Raw genomic sequence first — 22,349 nt, 5'->3', positions numbered from 1 at the left:
CAAAAAATGGCAACCAATTTAAACTAGAATACTCAGCAGCTGTAGAGAATAGCTTGGCCAGTTGAACTTACAGGAAGTGTAGATAAGCAAAACGTTGCTGAAACCAAAAATGAGCCAAGACACCAACAGATCTTAGGCCTTTAAGAAGTCTACAATTAGATTTTGTGTTTAGATTGAACAGTGTACTTTTTTAAAGGGATCTGCTTGTTTATGCATAGTTGCTTTAATTCTGCAGCAAGCTTTACCAGGGGGTTAACTCAGAATTTCTGAAACAATCCCAGTAAACAAACTAAGCAGCTTGTCTTAGAACTTGATAAAACAGTATTAAAGCAGTAACAAAGAGGAGGTGCCTATCGGCACTCAAGGGATGATGATAAAAGTTCGACCACTAAAAAGGTCAAAGTGTTTGCATAAGGTTTACATAAAATAAGCAGAAGGGGAACAAATGAGAAGCTAGCGCCACCCCAAAAAACAGATTTCATTGTCTTGTTACTTTTACTGGAGTGCAAAAGCAGCCTTTTTTAAAAGTCTCATTAAAAGCTGCAATTACTAAACTTAATGCATGCACTAGTAAAATATTTAGATCATTTCACAACTCAGAAAATATTTTCTTCAAAAATTAAATATTTAAATAATCAGAAAAGGACACTTTCTCTTTGTACAAAGTATATTACTTAGATCAACTACTTCCTGCATTATCTTACTTACATTGTTTCAGTTTCAGCTCCTAGATGGGTATTAAAAAAAACCAAACAAAACATACCATCCTTCTTAAAGGATACATACTTCCTTAAGTATAAGAGTTTAGAAGGGCATCACATTGTTAATAGACTTTACAATGCACCATAACAGGAGTTTTTAACAAATGTTGATAATTTTTACATCTACTGCTATCAATCACCAACTTGGTATAAAAAACCAATTTCAATATTATTTTATAGAAATAAAATATTGAAAATCAGTGTTTCCAAATGGAATCTTTAACATCTCTGGACTGATCTCTAGCACAAATATTCCTAGAAATCCTCTGAACTACAAAAGAAGCAGCATCCAAGCTAAAATCTGAAGATAAAACTGCAGAAAGTGCTGGATTACAGAGCAGGAAGATAAAAATGACGTAAATAATACTTGTAGAAAGCCATTATGAAGGTGACCACTTAAAAGTAATAGAAAAATCTATGTATCAGGTTGTAGCAGTGATTTGGACAAAGATGTGCAAAAAAAAAAAGTTATGCTTAATTACAAACCATATATACTTACTGATTTGTGGAGCTGGTAAAATCCGCGCAGCTCGCACTGGACCATGGCGGACAGAAAAGAGTTCCTGAGCTTCACCACTGATCTGCAAAACATGCATCTTATTAACATACAATGTAAAAAAAAAAAAAAGTATAAAAATATATAGATTTAGTAGGTAAGAAAGTTGGTAGAAAGACATTGTACAAAACGTAGGTAAGAAAGTAAGTTGGTAAGACATTGCCTTTCTAAGCAACCATCCACAATTCCTCTAAATGAGAATATATCTTGGAGGTCTTGAATAACACAAATTATAGCAATAAATATGGCCTGCCTCTAAAAACATACGCCTTGGACCACATGAATGAGATACTAGCAATACCTACTATTAATGATTACATGTGTTTTAGAAGAAACAAGACTTGAAGTTGACTGCTGATTAAAATTCACAAAAATTCAAGGAATCCAAACCATAAGCATTTATTCTACATAGTGCATGCTTCTAAGAAAAATGCTAAGCAGCCAGTTATCAAGAATAGCAAACACTGGTGGTAAAAGATCAGAGGATTTGATATATTGGTACATTCCATATTCTTCAGGTGTTAAAACTCTGTTTAAAAACAGGGTGTCAAACTAATTAAGTTTGGCACTAATGGCAATCTTGACAAAATTAAATCAGAAGTAGTTAAGAAGACTTTCCAGACTTCCTGTAAATGGTCAGTCAGAATGCATTTTCATAACTGCCTGGTAATGGATCTGATATGGAATGTCAAACTTCAGGAAAATGGCAAACATTACAAAGCTCGTTTCCAAATAACCAACAACTTAACAGACGTAATGAGACTACGAACGTAGCCAACGTGGTGTCATAGAGTTTTGCCAAACAAGCAGTTTACAATACCAGAAGAGAACACAAATTTGAAACAAGGTACTTATGAATCAATAAACTATAAATACAAGTTAACTTTTTGAAATGTCATTTTATGGTTGTTCCCACTTGTTTCTGCACTTCAGCTCACACGTTCAAAAAGTTAAAATACTACTACTGTTTGACTAACAAATCATAAGTATAGTTCTTCAAACTCTTAGCTCACTTCCGGTCTCAACCCCAAGCCTCATTATTTATTATCATTCCTTTAGATAATGGGGGCAAAATGAAACTTACCCCATTGAAGCACAAGTCTTTCATAAACATACTTTGAAAACACTGTTCAGTACAGAGGTAGCCCATCATTCCATACATGGTAAGTAAACACAGAATGTAGAGAACTACTGCTTTTCCATATTATGCCTGGAATAACATTCAAGCTACACAAATGTGGGGAAGTAACACTCCTAGCCATTTTAGATTTGCAGGCAGCTAGCAGTTCCACATTGGTATGAATCAACACTACTATTAACGATGTGATCAGAATTATTCCTGATGGACACAACAATTTCAAAACTGTAATCAATATAAGTATTAATCCCTCAGTCTACCCTGCTCTTATTTTATTAGGCAGATGTTCCAATCATAGCGGATTCTCCTCCTCCAGCTAGCAGCATCATCTGAACAACACTGTAGTACTCCAGCTTTTGCAAAACAAGTTTAATCCTCCCTCAGGGATAGCTAGAGGCCTCTGCTCTGAAGAGCTTGCTGATCAGATTCCATACAAGACAAAAGAACGATGATCAGAGATCAACTCAGTAAAGATTTGCTGATTGTTTCTAACTGAGCATGAGTTTGGAGTGCAGCATGAAAAAAAAAAAGCACATAGATAAAAACATCTGGAAAAGTCTGGAAAAAAGTAGAGCAGTGCTAAGCAGATAATGAGAAAATATAAAGAAAGAGAGAGAAAAAAATAAAGAGATGAAAAAAGATTAAGACAGCAGCACATTTTCTATCCATCAGAACACACCAGTTCTATGAAAAGGGAAAGGAGAAAATGGAGAAGAAAAATAGAAAGCTTTGGAATTATTATTATTGGCAATTAAAGATTTTTTCCCCCAAATCATGAAAATGCTGTTTCACATGTGCATGCACATCAACGGCTATGAATGAAAACAAGAGGGAAAAGAACTAGCATAACAAAAGTATGGAAGAAGTGATTCACATAAAATAATCCAACCCCATTCAGTCACCTCCTTCTACTTTTTTAACTATGCCAGCACATCAGCTCTAACTCCAGTCTACTTCAAATAAAGTTATAGTCCCAAAAGTAAGATACACCAAGAAGGCCAAACCTTCTTAACTCGGTTTCTGCTCTTAAATAGACTGAACTCCAGAGAGCGTGTTTATTTAGCCTGTGATGCCAAGACCTGTAGAACCTGAGGTTGAGACTTTCAAAGAAAAGCCTAAAAATGTACAAATGTAAATGAAATTTGTACTTCAGCACCTAGCATGTAAATCCCAGCCCAGCTCTTTTCATGCATATAATGCTTTTACTTTTTAATAATTGATATTTATTATTTGAAAGATAACTATTTTATCCTTTTATACTGGGGAGACATTACAGAAAGAAAGGTTAGATGGACTAACCAAAGCCACAGGATCTGACAGTATCGAAGACAAGATCATAGGTAGTTAGCTTCTGTTCTGAGACCACTGTAATATTTAATACTGTTGTGTAACAGTTCCTCTCCTCTTAGTCTGTGTAGAATATTTTTTCCCCCATGAAAGGGGAAACTTTGTAAAACTAAGAAAAAACGCAAATAAATGTTCACATAACTTCAGCCATCTGTGCAGCTCACGTACTTAGTTGCCGACTCCTGGGACCCAAAAAGGAGCATACCCCCACTGCAGATTTTGTAATGAAAATACAAGATGCCACCCAACCACTGGCATCTCATTTACAAAGAAAAAACCAAATTCAGTGAAAGGCATAAAAAACATTTACAAGAAATCTGGACATGACACTACAATATGGATCAGATTAAAACACTAATACTTAACCTACTATAGCTCCATAAAATAATAATAAAAAAAATCCTTTAAGAAAAGTGTTGTGTGTCCTTAACTTCTATAGAAACAGGAGATCATACAAGGCATTGGACCTTGTTGAATGCCATGAATTATTAAAAGCTTGGTTGTTCCTCTGGTTTGCCTGGACTTGAAAAATACATTAGGGCTTTAGAGTTCAAGATTTTCTTTGACTTATAATTAACTTTTTTTAAACACTACCACCAGTGGAAGCTTCTGCTATTTGCAGTCTTATAAAATTCTGAATTAACTGTGGTTAATGCTAATGCCCTTCATTTATCTATATCAAACATAAAACTTTATTACCATTGCTGAGGGCACATGTATCAATTTAAACTGAAAGCACCATCTTCAGAGTAGAGAGATGATACAGTCTATCTTCCTGCCAGTGCAAGCCTTATCTCACTCCTGAGACAGCCCATCTTTTCTCCAAATGGGAAACTTACTCCACTAGGAACTGAAGTGGGACAAGGAACTACATTTAACAGAAGCCCAGCCCCATTGCTAAATGGCTAACAACTTTGTCACTGCCAGTTTGGGTGAGATGTGGGCTGGCAAGTCTGAGTAAAAGGCTCCACATCCCATTACCAGTCCCTTGAGCTACACAGTCTCATAAGCATAGACAAAATATAAATAGACTTCATGAATTGAAAACAGAGCTCTAAATTCTTCAAAAAGCACCTGTGAAGAAACTAGGCTGTGGCTGCCATTTTGGATTTGATCCAGCTAAGTAGCAAGTCCCTGTGGCAGCTTTCAAAGCTCTTAAAAGTTTTTCTTTCCCATTCCAAAAGCCAAGAATATTTTCAAACAGGTTTTAAGAATTGGATATTAAGCTATAAAAGCAGCTTCAGGTACTCATTCTGTGAAAGAGTGAATCCAAAATGATGGCTCCAAGCTGGTCTGATGGAGCAGTTCAGCTTTCCCAGTGCCTGGTACCAAACCACAAGCCCCAGACCTACATGGAAGGCTGCAAGCAAAGAACACGCCAATTCAAAACCCGGCCCCCAGTGAAGTCTTCCTCGCTCTCTTCCAATAATGACAGATATGTCCACTTAGACATCTTGAGCTACTGCTTAAAATGTGACAGACCAGAACTCTGGAGCACTGCTTAATTTTTGATGACAGAGCTTTATTGTTTGGAGCATACCAGTTTGCACCCATTAAAAAAAAACAGAACAAAAGAAGTTTTGTTCACACTAAGAATAACTAATAGTTTCCAACCATAGAAAATGGTTTTCACATGGGGGGGGGGTGGGGGGTGGGAAGTCAAACATACACCAAACTGAAACAAAACTGAGTTTGAAATTCAATGTTTAAACTACTGTGCAACTATATAAAAGGCAACTGCTTGTATATTATGAACTGTCACATCACACAGGGAAGATACCGGGAAGTTTGGGGTTTTGTTAATATTCCATGTTTTAAATAAGATATAGATGATATTACAAGATGTTAAAACATGACAATAAGGAATTGACGGATACCACCACAAAATATGGTTTGATATAAACTTACTGGGTTAAAGATTACTACTAGTCTTCTCACTACTGACAGAGTAAGGAAGGACTGTAAGTAAAAGGACAAATTTTATCATTTTAGTTTAAAAATTTGAACAGTCTGCTTTTTCATTGAAAACAAATCTCTGTAATTATCTACAGATTATAAGAATTTAGATGCTCAAAGAATGTTACAGATGTCTACTCTAGTGACTGAATTAAGTATGAAATTGCACCTACCATTTAAAATTATGACAACGCTAATTGAATTTTAAAAATAATAAAAGCTTAGGAATGGCTTTGTTTAGTTTCCTCAACGTTCTCACTTTGTCATACATTTTGAGGAGTTTTAGCATGATCAGGCCATAGGCTCCCTATGAAATTCTAAGTTGGGGGACAGTTCTGCATTGATTTTTATAATTTCATTTCTACACAAAGACCACAGACAATATTGGAAGCAGGTAGAATACAGATACTAACACCCTTGATGAGTTTTCATTTTAGCTTCAACCCCAGCCAGGATGAGCTACATGAAATACTGTTTGCACTCTTCTGATACATCTCACCGCAGCCTTTTCAGAGGTTGCTGCACATGGGTTTTTCTCCCAGCTGGTGTAGAGAATGGTATCAGTTGGAAAAAAACACCTTCCAACAGTGCTGCAGTCACTTAATGAGCATAAAACCAAAAAATTTCTTACACATTGCTAGCATCTTCAGTGAAAAAAAATCAAAGCTTCAAAAAACAATTTGCATAGATGTTTTGTAAACTCCTTAGACATTTTTCAGGGTTACTAGGTCAGGTCATTACTATATTTTTCCAAGTGACTAATACAAGCCTTAACAGTGGTACCTCTATCAGGAGGAGGTCTGGACAGAGGAAGAATTGCAGCTTACTATGTGGTAAGTGACTAGCCCTTTTCCCAGCACTAAAAGGGGGAAGAACTAAAGGAGAAAGAATTACAAAGACTACCACAGTGAACCCCAGCAGATGGGGCTTTTGATGAACAGTTGAGAAAACAAAATGGAACTGGCATGTCTGACTCACCATATACACCCATCTATACATCCACATGCACTCACCATCTGCTGTACAACCACTGTTTTAACAACTTCAAAATCATGGTATTGACAGCAGCATTTAAAGGAATATAAGGTCTGGCAGTGGAGAAACAGCAGTGTGTGATGCCATCCTTGTCCAACGAGTCCTCTGCATTCCAGAGGTCTCCACATGGAAGTCACCTACCACATGGGCTGACACATCCCGTAGGTCTCTGGCAGCGTTGTTATACCACAGCCTTCAAGTATTTTTCGTTAAATATACATCTGTATTTGTTATTAAAAGTTCCCTTTGGTAGTTCCTACTTTATTCAACTCAAACTTGACTGCTCTTTTTTAATTGTAGTATGAATCATTAAGATGACTTTTCTACTTCTGAAACTTCCAGCATACAATGCAAAAAAATTATCTGTCACAAAACCAGCCAACATGCATTTCCTTGAACAGGAACATCTAGAACAGATACTTGGAAACCACATTAGGCAGAAACTGGTTCCAATTGTATTTGAAACACGAAACTGGGAACAAGGGAAAAACAAATTCCAAATAAAACACAAAACTACACAGCACAATTATCAAATAGGAACTTCTAGTCATACTTCTGTATATTCCCTGATTTCTCCCCACTTAGCGAGGCATATTTTAAGAACACTTTTAACCTTCCCACCCCTATTTCAAAACCAAGATCAAAGAAAAGTCGCTTGGATGGACACCTTCCGCTTCTTATGCAATACAGATTCAGACGCTGCACTTCAAAACCCCAGCCGTTACTTCAGCACCCAGCAGTCCAAACATTATTCCAGTCCTTTGAAGCAGCCCTAATGGTATCTTCCATTTGCAAGTAACACTTCTGTAGTCAAAGATCTTACTCCAAGGAGATGTTAATGTGAAACCACTCAGACTGCAAAGAGACACACACTCCTGGAGGCAGACTGCAAAGGTGTTTAGAAGTCAATGTAACACCATTACGGAGAGTGTCAGCTTAGAAGCTGTCATAAACACTTCATAATCACTCAGACACAAACTGGACTGCCTGCAACACATTACTTTATTAAGTGCTGAATAGAGGTTCAATTGTACGAATAAAAAGCACAATGCTACAGATAATAGCCTTACTGAGTAGCTTTTCACATAAACGTCAAATTGTTGTTTTTTCAGATTGAAAGGTTTTTAAACTATGGAGATCTGGGCTTTTTTCTTAACTGGAATAACATTGCTTAATTACAAGCTAAATACTCGGCAAGATCAAGAAGAAAGGTTTGTATAATACCAAAGGACACAAAAAAGTGTTGCCAAGTAAACTCTAAATATTAAGTCAGTCACATAACTGCCAGATTTTATTTTACTCAGATTAAGTAAGCAAAAAATGAGGTGGAGAAACAATGTGGAAAAAACCCCAGGTTATGTTACCTCCAAATTTGTTGGATATATAAACCCTGCTCTGAAAACATATTTAAAATCGATGTTAAAGACCATCACTCTGAGAAACTCTCCAACAAGAGTTTGACAAAGGAACCATTCCAACACTGAAATTATATTAACACATACAAATTGCACAGGTCAAAGCTGTACCTCTCTGGATGTGGTCTCAGAATTTCACAGAATATACTAATGAGGGGCTGACAAAGTGATGCAGTATCTCTACAGTTGGCAAGATGGATGGTAAAATATTCCCATATTTGGCATTGTTTCCATTTCATTGTACTTCCTCCCCACTAATTAAAAATACCTCTGCACAAAATAAATGACACTAAGAGAAGCAGTCCTGAAATTTCATTTTTCTTTTTCTTCTTAAAATATTAAATACTATCAAAATCTAGGAATTATGAAGTTAAAAAATACACTGGAGAAAAAAAAATACCAGTGGTATTGTCATACTGAAAAAGAAGGTAACATCAGGTATTCGTGGCCTAATCTGTGACTAATTCAGACACAAGAAAGAAAAAACAAAACCAAACAAAACCAACCAACCAACCAAAATACCCACAAAACCAAAAACAACAACAAAAAACATCCACAAGCCCAAAGAAAACCCTTCTTTCCCACTAGGAAATGTGTATAAGCTACCTTCTACTAGCAGTAAGCTACACATAAGCCAGGATAAACAAAGTAGTTTAACTCATTAATTTAATGGAGCTTACTAACAAACAACTTCATGTTTACTCCAGTGTACCACGCGGTATGGAGTTTAAATGCAGACAGTTACTGCAGAACAGGTTACACCAAGGTAATCTGTTCATGTACCAAAGAACTGAAACTCCGTTCTTGCTCTCCTTACACATGTAAGATCCCATCCCGCATAGCATTTCTCAAGGGCACTGATACAGATAGCTCTGACAGAGACACTCTTTCATCTGGACACAGAAAGTCACTTACAAAGGTTGCACAGAACTCTCACCCAACCACAAAGCAAGGGCATGTTACCTACATGCACACACAGAGGAAAAAAAAAAAACCTGCTAGACACAAAGCTGCTCTTATCAGAATGGCCAGGGCAAGCCCCACGTCAATCCAAAGTGCTTCCACACATTTGTCAGAAAACACGCATTCATTTGGGTAAGAACATTTCAGCAGGATAAAGGAAGTTGTTTTATAAAAATTCTTTAGCTTAAGTCTATGTGACTACTCACAGTATCTTAATTGATCAACTTGCGCTCTAACTGCTGATACTGCAGTAACTGTTATTTCCTCTCTTAGCTCAGTATCTTAGTGACACCTAATGTTTGTTTTCTGTAATACACCTCGAAGACCAAAGCAAAGCCCTTTGAACCGTTTTAATAACCTGATTTGTACGCTCCTATAAAACTGATCAGTCTTCAAAACAGTGTACAAAACTAACTGCATACTATAAACCCATTCACAGTATTCAAATTCATTCCATTGTAAACCCAAATTTAAAAAAAAACACAGTGGGCAAGCTAGCTTTGCTGTGTCATACACGTCCTTGCTCTAAAATCACAAAATACAAAGCTAATCCAAAGGCACGTTTTACTCCACTAAAAAAAAGCCATGAAAATTAGGATTAGACGCAGTTTCTCAGGACATACAATTAGATAAAATTTCCTGTATTATAGTTACAATGTTCCTAAATTTTAGTTAAAGTTCATAAATTTTAGTAAAAAGTTACTAAATACTGAAATTTAGTAAAGTATACTAGGTCTGACTCCATTTCTATTAAACCATCCTTCAAATGCAGAAGCTCAGCTGTTTGCTTTTTTTTTTCCTCATCTCCAGCTAACAATATACAATCAAGAGGGGGAAAATGGAACTCTCCCACACTTCAGTGAAACTCAATTTGATGTACAAATTAACATTATTTTCTATTATGCTGATCTGCTAGTATATAAACATGTCCTACATAGCTAACCAAAAAGTTACTAAAAAAAAAAAACCCAAAACACGTTTCTAAAAAAAACAATGTATTTTACAAAGGGAAAAAACTCCATGCTCTCCACATTATTTTGAAGGACAAGGTGTTATGAGCAATTTTTTTTTTTAAGTTAAGAATTTTATGACCTACTGTATTAAACTTTATTCTGTAATTTCAAGAAATTTGGGGGAAATTCCCCAAATTAAGACCATGTGCTCATAAACCACCCTGAAACACAAACTGCAGGGTGTATGTATGACAGCATGAAATCAAACCCATATGCATACATAGACTTTAATAAAATTAAAATTGCAAATCATGTACATGACAAACGTGATTGTAAAATACTATTAATACTGTCATACTTGCATTCCTGGGACAAACAAATTCTTTTCATATTCTTCTACCCTTACTAATTTCTGTAAGTTAAAAAGATTTCTGTCCTTTCTGGGATACAAACTACCCCATAGTGTCAAACACTATTCCCAGTTTGACTCTGAAAATTTACTTAAAGAGAAATGTTTTGTAAAAAGCCCTCAAATCTGAAGGTACATGAATGCACGTTTGACCTATGCTCAGTATTAATCTTAAAATAAGCATATTCCATACAAACCATATGACATTGACGATAAACATTGACTCTTTCCACTTCGATAGGAAAAATTACAAGTAAAATATTAAAGTAATAACACAACATTACAAACAAACAAAAAAAAAGCCTCTGGCACAGAAGCGAAGTGAACTCTCTACTTACAGGTATGCTCCAGACTTGCATTCCATCGCTGTATCCGATCATTAGCAGTAATGGTGGTTCATTCCCGGTGCTATGTATTTCATGAAACTCGATATTCCTTGATGTATCTAAATTGGATTTAAATATCAAAGTAATTATTAACAGGTTCAGATCAACTGTGGCTGGTGTCAGTTATACTAGATGGTGTTTTCTCAATGCATGTTTCTGTTGTCTTAAGTAAAAACAAGCAAAGTCGTTTAAATTTTTATGCTGGAACAATACTGAAATATATTCTTTTAGGCAATCATAGAATCATTAAAGTTTCAAAGAGGTTAGAAAGCATTAAAATTCAAAGCAATGGAGAAAAATTTTCTGGATTACAATTTGTGTTGTCACTAAATACTCTAAAAACTTCTGCAATTCTTTCTCCAGTGATGAGTAAAACATGGCAAACTTTTCAAACCGAGAAAAATTTGCAAAGGACCAACAAAATAAACATTAACAAATACAGAAATTACAAATGCACAGACTGGTCAAAACTATTTCTAGATACTATGTAATTAATCTTTACACCAACCTTACCAAAAGAAGAAAATCCCCAGGAAGAAAAGTGCTACAGGACATAATAATTAAAAATATTAAGCCTTTCTTAAGTAAAGCCCTCATACTACATTTTCAACCATGACAGAATGAACAAAAGCTCACCGCAAGCATGTAAGTATCAAAGAGAGGAGATATTTAGGATGGTGAACAAGGATGTGTTCAGGCCCAATCAGCCAATAGGCTGCTTAAAAATAAATTTAAACAGAATATGAAGAATTCTAAAGGATATTCTAAAGGGTTTTGTTATGCTGTAGAAAAGAAACTAAAGAGGTTTTTTCAAAAACAAACATGCGAGGAAAACAAACCCACAAACAAACCAACCTTAACTAGCCTAAAGCTGGACATAATGCCATGTACACATTGATAGGTCTTTTCTAGTTCTAATAACCCTGAATTTATGAAGTGCCAGCCTCTGTGCCATTTCAACAGCTGGAAAACATATAATCTTCCCTATTAACCCCTTGCAAAGGCTTAAAATTCCCCATCGCAGCTCTGGCTATGGTTGCTATTACTTCACCTGAGACCAGAATGAGCCTTTACCATACAGCTCTAGACAGGAAAACAAGACAAGAAACAGCAGTTTGCTGGAAGACTTAAATCCAATGCTCTCCAGAAGGCAGGTCCCTTAGCTGCCCAGCTACAAGAGCACATACCACACGCCACAAGCAGCTCCAAGCCATTCAAGAAGTAACTACCTGACAGCAGCATTCAACCAGCTCTCATTTAGTCCCTAACCTTACTGAAAAACAGGTAACCAGGACAGACAAATAAAACAGCTCAGATCTTAAGTGGGGATCTACTTGACACTCTGCGCAAAGGCTTGTAACAGTCACCAGTTTCTCTTAAAAAGGTTCAAGATCTGTTTTCTGCACTAAGTCAGTAGTCTTTGCTGATGATTTATTAAGATACTCTGGAAGTGATAAACAAATGACATTTCACGACTGTTTTGTGGCTTTGCTCTAGTATTTTCCTGAAAGACATCATGGAATCTCCTGCTCATTTTGTCCAACTGCTCTTCCTTTCTAGGTTACTCTAAACTCTATCACACCACTGAAAAAGTATCTGCGACCTTGACTGGATTCACAGTTACATAATCTGGCTTCGAAATCAAACAATAGACAAAAGAAATTCAATTCTACGCTTTGTTTTCAACTACCTTAAGGAAAAAATATGGATTATTTTTTTTTTTTAAATGTATTTGCCCCTCTTCCTAAGCAACAGTTATTTTGCCTTCACATGAAGTCACAAGGCCTGTTTGTTCTATTTGGTAAATACTCAACAAAAATGCAGTTATTCACTTAAAATTAAGTATTTCATTTCCCTTTTCTAGATACACTAAATTCTGAGTCAACCATGTTTACTGGTAAAGCTGACTGAAATTATTGTACGGGGACCCAAAAAATCACAAAAATAAGTGAGAGAAAACAAAGTCATACCATTCAAATCTGCATTTTCAAATCTGACCCAAATGATCTTCTCTTTCTCTTCTGCTGGTGGGGTACCACTGTAGGCCTGCACAAAAAGCAAAAGGGTTGAAACAGTACAAGTTTAATACCCTTTTTTCTCTCTCGTAGACCGCAGGAGGGAATATAAGTTAAAACACAAAAAGAGATACATGTATGTTATTGTCACCAGTATTCCTGTGAGGTTTTGTTTCAAAAATGAACAGTTCCACAATCAACTTATACCATACTAAACAGAATTCAGGAAGTATAACATACATACTAACGTAGAAATGACAAGACATATATAAGAAAAAGCCTTCTGGAGCAGGCTAGAAATGCCACATGACTTACAGCAATTTAGTCAACTAAAATACAGTGGCTTCTACAATCTTTAACTTTAGCAGTTGTACACTGCTTCTAAAAGTCATGTTGGAGGTTCTCACTTGAGGCATTTTTACTTGTAAAGTTCTCTTTAATTCACTTAAAAGCTTTGTAAGCAAGATTGAGGAGAGACCTATACTACATAGTTTATTTTACTGACACGTTTTAGTCACATTTGTGACATCTTTAATACAGCTATTTAAAAGAGAATAAACTGTAATTTCAGTAGAACAGATTCATGTTTCAGTTCTTTCTTCTACAGATGCCCATAAAAAGATGAGATACAAAAAGAAACTGTGAAGGAGACTTACAGTATTTCCAAATTTTGTTTTACAGTTCTCAGGAGAAACTATGGTAGTAAGAACGTGAGCTACAGTAGAAATACCATCAGTTCCAAATGAATTATAACAAAATACTGTGCAGTATTTTGAATTAAATATGAAAAGAGCTTGTATAATCATTTTATACATGCCAGAAAAGCAATAACATGAAGTAAAAATACAAATTTAAAAAATAAGTGTGGGTATTACTTTTCAAAACAAATCACATTCCATGCTTCCAAGGCAAACTGATTTGTAAAATAAAACACAGACTGTATCCTTTAACTACAGAGAGGGGAAAATGGGAGCGGGTGTGGAATGCAGCAATCTTTTAAATGAAACTTTGACTATTTCTAATTTTGACCATGATCCCAAAATGCATTTTACAAACTGGTATTAGTAAGGGGAAATATTTTTTATATTATTATTGAGGAAATTAATGACTAACTAACCAAGATAATCCTTCAAATAAGAATCATGATAGTTTCCTGAGGCTACAGACAATTAGCTGCAATGCTCCTCCGCTACAGACCACAGCTTTCCCAAAGAGTAACAAAATTAGTTTCCCTCTGCTACCAAGGGGCCCATGGGCAACACAGAAGTGACCATTCCAGTTTCATGCTGCTGGCACCTGTGAAAACTATGACAAAGAGCAGACACGAGCATCATAGTTACTGTCCAGAGAGGAAGATCCCAGAAATGGCGGGGGGGGGGGGGGGGGGGGGGGGCAGGATATCTAAAAAAGCAGAGGGAGGACGTCTGTTTTGCAAAACTCAGCACGATGCAGAACAACAGCTTAGGCAGAGCTCCACAGTCCCAAAGCAGCCAGGACATTCTGAGGCAATTTAAGGAAATGAGATAAAAAGAAGGGACTAAAGAAGGCAAAAGAAACTTTTCCCTTTTCAGCCAGTGATACAAGCTAAGGTGACAATGGGTGTCTACCACGTTGTTCCAACACCAGTCCAGCCAGGGTTCACATACAGGTTTCCAACTACAACCCAGAAAAATGTCTTTTTAAGAGGCAGAGCAAGTGTTATGCCCAGTCTCTCCCCTCCCCTACTATATAACATTGCCAAAGTTATTGTAGGAAAAGGCTGCAATCTTCTTCCTGCTATTTATATTGCAATCTTCAACTCCCTTCTAACTAAAATTCTCCTTCTAATTATGACCTATCAGAGGAAATCTGTAGGCCCAATCTTCAGACAGTATGCAGCCTACACTTCTAAAACCCTGGTCTCAAGATTCACATTCAAAAACCAAAAAATCTGGCTTTATGTTTCAATGATACTTTGGTCCACCCAACAAAGACTTCAACTGCTTTGTACACTGAAAAAATATATTTAAAGATCCAGACATACCTGTGGCACAACATCTTGAAGAAATGTAACAACACTTTCCATGTATGACTGTTCCCTTGAAAACAGAAGGAGAATTTCAGCTACCACAGAAGTTCAGAAGTGGTCATGAGTATATTAAATAAGACACATCACCAAAGAAAACACATACAGTCTTTAGCACAAAGGAAAATATTAAGCATGCAATGCAGTTACTTAATACACTGCCAAAAACTCTGATGATATAAATAGCAGCATAAAAGTCTGTAAAAAGCTAAGCAATACCTGTTTATGAAATAACTGCTTGGAGGAAAAGCATAAAAGGCAACAGTGAGGAAAGAAACCATGTTCTCCACATCTGAGTGGCTGACTGAAGTAGAACAGGCATTCAGAAATTATTCTTCAGTATTTTCCTATCTGATTTGGCCATTACAACATGAAGATGAGGACTTAATCTAAGGGCTGGAGTTCTCCTTGTGGGGCAAATAAACTTTAAGACCTCGTATGTATTATGTACAACGATGCAGTAAGTGGTAGCACGAGATGGAACAAAACCCTAACTAAGAACAGGAAGGAGAGGTATTTTCAGCTAATATTTTATAGCTTGGGAAGCTTATTCCTTCTTGGAAGTTCATTAGCAGCAATGATTTAGAATAGTATATAGCAAAATACATTTGTTCTGGTACATTTAAACTAATGCTTTTATTAGCATTCCCCAGCATGAGTGGTGAGCCTCTTGTGTAACTGCTGAGCAATGTACAATGTGGGTTGACTATATTAGACAGACGGTGTTGAAACTACGCAAAAAGTTTGCACTTTCTGTAATAAGTAACACTGAAACATGCTGGCAATAAGAACTATCTTCATAAAGTCCAAGACGTTTTGGTTTGTTGTTTTTTTTTTAAATTAACTCTTTAGGTAACAGCTTCAGCATCCCCCAAATTAGTTTTTATATCAGTAGTAATTATTCCTGCACTAACTCAAGATTTCCAATACCAACCAAGAGAAAAAATTGTAAACTAGGAAATCTAGCCTCTTGACATCTAAAGGTACACGTGTTTTCTTTGTGCTTTCTGAAACTGTGCTAAGACTCTTTTAATAGAAATTGGAGTATTAAGTATTGAAGAACTAAGTACTCTGCCCTATACACAGTGATGGAGAAGATACTTGAAGTCAAATGCTGCAACACCTGAATCAGCTTAACTGGTTGACTCATCTCTGAAAACAGAGACAAATCTAAACAATAAAGTTTTAAATTTTAGAAAGCTTGCTCCAGTTCATGACAAAACCAGTTCAAGGATTACTGCATTAAAGTTTGGTTTACTGCTTTAGCTGTGGTTTCTAGTGTCAATTCTTCTTTATGTAGGTCACCAAAACTGTCTTGTATACCTTCAGAGCCCTTTATTACCTAGCAGTAATATCTGACTACAGGTATAGTATTAAATACAGTCTTTGAAGTGCTCATAGGAATGCCTACTAGCAAGAGTCATACCGTCTTCATTTTTCAGGTCATGAAATGAGTACTATTTTTTTTCCTGCCCTCACTCCAAGTACATCTTGAAACAAAGTTGATGTTTGGGAAACGTTTCCTTCAATGCACTCTAATCTCTCCTGAAGTTAAAAAAGGTCCAGGAAGATCTCTTTAAAGAGCTTAAAAACAACCAAAACAAAAAATAAACCCTTCCCTCAGTAAGAATCTAGAAGCTTAAGCAGCAGAATGCTGCTTCATGCTGCTCAACAAACACAAACTCTCATCAAAAAGACTGACATTTTTGAGGTGAAAAGATGTACCTCAAGAAGAGGCCAACATATTTGATAAAATAAAATATTAGATAAGTCTTATTCTTACAGTGGTTTTCTATTACATTTTTAAGTATATTTTGTAGAAAAGGTCATTACAAACAGAAATACATTTGTTGAGGAATTCTGCAATATAAAACAATGATTATTCTAGCCCATGGCTGCAAGACAAACCTTTCAACACAACTTTCTGTGTTATGAAGATTGGTTTCTTGTGCTGCCTAGTAAAAATAAAGTGAATTTTGATGTTAAAATACACAGCTACCTTCAGTGGCAAACTGATAACCACTGAAATTGATAGTACCAGTGAACATTTCAATATGGTGCTATTTTGCAGCAACAATTCAGCAGTATAAACATACCCAGAAAGAAAAACTGCTAGAAAAATCCTTTAGTAGACAGAATCAAGACCATAAATCTTCTAGACTGTCTTACTTTGCCATGAAAGTATTTTTATGTGAACATAAGAAAAATAAAGATGCCCAAGCAAAAAAAATGGTCTTTCGTGTTCTGACTGGAGAGAGGTAGCTTCTTCCCCTGTTCTTAGTTTTGTTCTCCTAAGCAAAAAAACCCACCTAGAATCCACAATTCTACTTACCGAAGGACTTTAATGACAGGCTTGTATGTTTTCATACATGCACCTCTGTGACAAGGTATTATTAAAAAGAACAGCAAGAAAGGAACACGCCACACATGCTCCTTCCAGCTTAAGGATTTGTAATCATTGATCTACAGCTAGTGTAGTGTTTGTACAGCAAGCAGAATTGTTTAAACAAACAACAAAACATTGCAATATATTAATCTTTAAAACGTACAAGTTTGAAAATTTTGGAGTATAAGTGAAAAGCATCCCATTTAGGGAAAGAGTTTGACCTGCACAGTTCTATAGGAGACAGGAATGCAACATCTGTTTGTTTTATTTGAAAAATATTCAGTGTAACAAAACCATAATGTCAACACAAGCCCTCAAGAGCTGGCTTTGAAAGAAAATTCAGGCTAGGTTCTTCTTCCACAAGAAAATAAAAAACATTTCAGGTAAGGGCTATTCTTCTAGAACATGCTTACGTGACAGCTTGTGGGCGAACCACCACTCCTCCAGTACATCGACTTGGGCGGCGCGGAGATTCTGTCGCCATCGTTTCTTTGCAGATACCTATGAAGAAACACGTTGCTTTTTAATAATAATTTGTATCAGGATTATTTATTACACTAGTTCTTGACATATTCTTCAGGATGATAAAAACCTCTTGAAGAAAGAAATTTAACTTACAGTAACCTGTAAGACACTATGTCTTACACTTACACTATGTACAGCACTTTTGAGAAAAAAAAAAAACCAACAACAAACCAAACAACTCTTTTCAGTATCTCAATCACTACAGCTCCTGCAATGCATGTGAAAGCAAAGAAAGAATGCAGACCTGCATGATAAAGCAGAAATTTTCTTCAAACTGTACATTAAAGACAGCGGTACAGGTACACAGGTATCATCACTGTTATATGAGACCATTATTTACTAAAGAGCTTAGAAAATAAAGTCTTAGAAAATAATTATATATAAATCATGTACAATCACAACCGCAGTGAATTGTACTCTTGAAAATCTGGAACAGGTTACATTGAAGTGAACACAAAAAGTGTGAGGGAACGCATTCTGCTTTTTCTATGTCAGCTTTTTCTGTCATCTTCAAGTTTTTCTTCACACTTCTGCTTTCCATGTGAGAATTCAGTGCAACACTCCTAAAGGCAAGAAAACACCTGAGGAGCGTCACAGCTCCCTGGCACCTCTTCAGCCCCGCCACTCAGCCACGGCACTGTCCTCCCAGCCTCAAAACAAGAACAAGTGCGTGAAGCAAGAGGAAAAGACAGATCCCCAGCGCGGTGCTGATTACCAGCCCCATGTCACGTTTGGGTGTCTTCCTCAGGGCCACCTCATCAGGCGAGGCAGGGATAAACAGCCCCACGGAAATTAATAACAAAACGATTAGCAATACAACTGAAGTTTGAAACACATGCCAAGCAACCTGAGAAGGAAACAAATGGCACGTAAGGGATAAAATATCCCCTCATACAAGGCCTTCAGCCGGCGGGACGGCCGCGCCCGCCGGTGCACGTTTCCCGCCCCGCGTCGGCACCTGCGGTGGGCACCTGAGGGGCGGCGGCGCGAGCCCTGCGGGGCGGGAACTCCGGCCCTGACGGGAGGCGGCCGCAAAGCCCCGGGCACCCTCAGCCACCCGCTGTTGAGCAACTCCCCAACAAAACGCGCTCACCTGACCGGCCTCTCCCCCGCCCGCCGTCCCGTGAATCAGGCCGCGGCCAGCCGGGGAGGCACCCCCGCCCGCCGGCCGCCCCTTTCGGCCGGTGGCTGCCACAGGCTCCGGGCTGGCGGCCGGCACCTGCCCTGCCCGCCGCCCCCCGCCCGCCCTCAGCGCGCCGGCCCCTGCCCGGCCTCACATCCCCAACACTCGCCCTCAGCGCCGGCCCCAGCGCGCCCCCGGAGCCCGCCCCAGCGCTCCCGGCCCAGGGCTCGGCCCAGGGGGCGTGGGTCCCGCTGCCGCCCGGCGCCCTCACCTGCCGCTGCTGCCCTCCGCCCGACGCCTCACTGACAGTGTTTGGGACCCCCACGGGGAATGACACTCAGCGCACTACCCGCTGCTAGCCAATCACACAGCCCCGAAGGCGGGCTGCGCCCCGCGTCCGGCCAATCCCCGGACCCGCTTCCCAGCAGCGGGCGGGGCACGAAGGGACAGGGAGGGCGGCTGCGTCCTAAAGCTCGGTTGAGAGGCGAGCGGCAGCCGGCGCTGCCCCCACCCGCAGCTTTGTTTACATCGGGATCTCGCGAGAGGCGCCGCGTCAGTCCCGCGCACGTGGGCGGGGGCAGGGCCTCGGGGCTGATTGGCGGGCCAGGCCCCGCCCACACGCAGTGTGTTTACCTGACGCGCGGCCCTGTGTGGTGACGTACAGCGGGTGCGCGGGAGATGTTGGACGGCGGCGTGAGGTGAGGCGGCGGTACGGGTTCGGTGTGGGGCTCGGTGCGGGCACAGTCCTCTTGTTCGAGAAGCGGTATGTGTGGCCCGGTGTGCGATAAGTCAGTTTTCACACGTTCATGGAGACATCGCTTATTTATTTCAGGTTTGCGCAGAGCTGGGGACCGGTGTGCGATAAGTCAGTTTTCACACGTTCATGGAGACATCGCTTATTTATTTCAGGTTTGCGCAGAGCTGGGGACCAGGTAGCATTCCACAAAACAGGCCCGCCAAGTGGGGCTTCCCGCGATGTACTTATACACAAAGACTGCGGCGTTAGTAAATTCCCAAATCCATCCTCTTTACACTGATTTGTATATTTATATATATTTGTATATGTATAATTTACATATAATTATAATATGGCTTCTGTTATGCTCAGGGGAGAGGTCTTCACCTGAGCAAGGGTCTTTTTGACCTAGGGGTGTGATTTTTAGTGATAATAAGGGTAGTTCAGTTAAGGGTACACAGACCTTGAGTTTTCATGCCAAGTTGCCAAAGTATCCTCAAAGTATCCTCATTAACTGTCTCCTCAAGGCCTAATTGTTCCAGTGTCCTTCCCCAAATATTAGCTAACTGCATACCTCTCTGATTACAGCCTAAACTTGTAATGTATACAATTTACGTCCTGCACAAAACAATCAAACGGTTCTGTATGTCTGTGTTACCCATCTGCATTTCTGAGTTACACTCCAGCATCCCAGCAGGCAGTGGGAGGTGGCAGCTGAGGGGCCTGGGGGCCTCGGGGGCTTCAGGGGGGCGCTGCCCTCACAGCCACCAGCCCCGGGCAGGGGGGAGCGGGTTTCCCCTCAGAGCTTGGTGGGTTTTGGCAGCGCTGCCCCAGGCAGAGGGATGTTTGCAGGTGTCTGGCACTGCACGCGTTTCTGAGGGGAACGTGCTGTGCTGGAGGCGAGGAGCTGCCTTTTCGCACCCGGTCAGGTTTCTATCGGGGAGCCCGGGCCTCTGGCTTGCAGATCCAGGCAGCGGGCACCTCAGCCAGGATCAGTGACCTGCTCTGGGCATCCACCCCAACTGCTGCGGCCACAAGTCATCACCTACATACTAAAACCATTAAACAATTACTGAAGAGTGTAACACAGCATGCTTCTCCACAGAGTACCTGTTGGCAAAGAGTAACCATTCTTTGTTCCTCTCGCCCTGCAAAAAATTTAAAACAATAGCTTCCAAGGTTGCCCCACAAAAGAATTGTCCTCTGGAAAAAAACAGCACTAGAGGCTTTTTTACAAATATTTTTGGAAGGTGTAACAGGGCGATGCAAGTCATGCATGCCTTCAGCATCTTCTTGATGATGCAGAACTGTGGTTTTGCACATACTGGAGCATTATTTCACACACACACAAAAAAAGTTGGTGTAACTCAGACTTGATATTTGCCAAAAGGAGACTGTGTTCACATGTTAGCTGTAAGCTCCCACACTTCCCTGTCTCAGCTTTGATAATTGAGTCAAATGATATGTAGGTGGGCAAACGTACACAAGAGTAAACTGCTGCCAGTTTGTATCGGCAAGTAAGTTTATGTGTACTGCAGAGGAGCATTAAACACTGAATGCTTTCTGTCATTCAGCAGCTACCCCAGGAAAAATTGTAGGTTTTGTTAGATTTATAAGAGTGAAAAAAAAGCCAATGTTTGCCGCAGCAGCTGGAGAATCCGAAGTCTAGAACTGTTGAGAGGAAATGTGGGAGAACAAGATATGCAATTATGAATGCAGCAGAATTTGATGAAAACTTGATTTTTGCATTTATGAATGCAGCAGAATTTGATTAACATTTAAATTTTGCTTCTATGAGAGCAAAAAAACCTGGGGAAATTTTCTCCAGTCTTTTCTTTTGCATATTTAGTAGTAGCAATGCAGACACTCATCTAACTAATGTGCTATACCTGCACCTTTATTGTGACCAATATTTTTTAAAAGGTTGAATGTCATGAGTTAAAATTGAAAACAGACAATTACTGTCTTCGTTCATTGCAAAGATTGTTGCTAGGGAAGTACAGATAGCTGCCGTTAGCCTCTATATACTTCCTGCCATATATGGTGTGTAATTTCAACATCACTTAGAGCAAAACTTCATTGTTAACTGTGAGTGACAGCCCACGGACACAGAAATAAATTCTTGAAGGATGCAATTTGGACAGACTGTTACTTTTATCTTGTAAGATAGTGCTGCATTCGCAGGATGGGTGAAAGAGAATTGTACATTTTCAGAAAGCATATGATTCCCCCTAGGATTTCTGTAACCATGGTAACATACATAGATAGAAGGCCTGATTTCAACCCATTTTTTATTGTTCCAGCCATAAAGAATTAAGATTCTATAAATAACCACCCTAGCCATTGGAATAAAATACTGGCCTTTTACTTCCCAAAAAATAAAAAAAACCCCACAGGTTATATATTGCTACAGTTAAACGGTCAGTATAAAGTGCCAAGATCAGTTCCGTAATAAAACTATGTGCAATGTCTTGTTTCACAAGCCACGTAGCCACTGTGAAGGGGAGAGTAATTATTAGATTTTTAATTAATACAAAATATAAATATGCTCAACAGACCTTAAGCTTGAAATTAAAAAAA

At 38.8% G+C, this 22,349-nt stretch overlaps 1 protein-coding gene and 1 long non-coding RNA gene across 10 annotated transcripts in view; one reads left to right on the top strand and one right to left on the bottom strand.

Moving 5' to 3' along the window:
- Positions 1-19,420, bottom strand: part of BCAS3 (BCAS3 microtubule associated cell migration factor) — a 370,061-nt gene extending 350,641 nt beyond the window's left edge. For 6 of the 9 annotated variants that reach the window (XM_037371381.1, XM_037371440.1, XM_037371432.1 and 3 more), the window contains exons 1-6: positions 19,305-19,420; positions 17,799-17,886; positions 14,958-15,012; positions 12,890-12,965; positions 10,872-10,978; positions 1,261-1,342 (exon numbers count right to left, since the gene is read on the bottom strand). In XM_037371381.1, coding sequence (XP_037227278.1) covers positions 1,261-1,342; positions 10,872-10,978; positions 12,890-12,965; positions 14,958-15,012; positions 17,799-17,869 — 391 coding nt within the window. In that variant the 5' untranslated portion in view covers positions 17,870-17,886; positions 19,305-19,420. The remainder of the gene's footprint in view (positions 1-1,260; positions 1,343-10,871; positions 10,979-12,889; positions 12,966-14,957; positions 15,013-17,798; positions 17,887-19,304) is intronic. The other 3 variants (XM_037371410.1, XM_037371390.1, XM_037371421.1) reach the window with 1 other exon arrangement.
- A 189-nt stretch (positions 19,421-19,609) lies between these two features.
- On the top strand, positions 19,610-20,060 carry LOC119140299. The gene is made up of 2 exons (XR_005101581.1): positions 19,610-19,731; positions 19,866-20,060. It is a non-coding gene; the product is annotated as an uncharacterized LOC119140299 (long non-coding RNA).
- The last annotated feature ends 2,289 nt before the right edge of the window (positions 20,061-22,349 follow it).

This window comes from Falco rusticolus, chromosome 1 (genome assembly GCF_015220075.1).
Source record: "Falco rusticolus isolate bFalRus1 chromosome 1, bFalRus1.pri, whole genome shotgun sequence".
NCBI lineage: Eukaryota > Metazoa > Chordata > Aves > Falconiformes > Falconidae > Falco > Falco rusticolus.
This window is presented reverse-complemented; position numbering and strand designations above follow the sequence as displayed.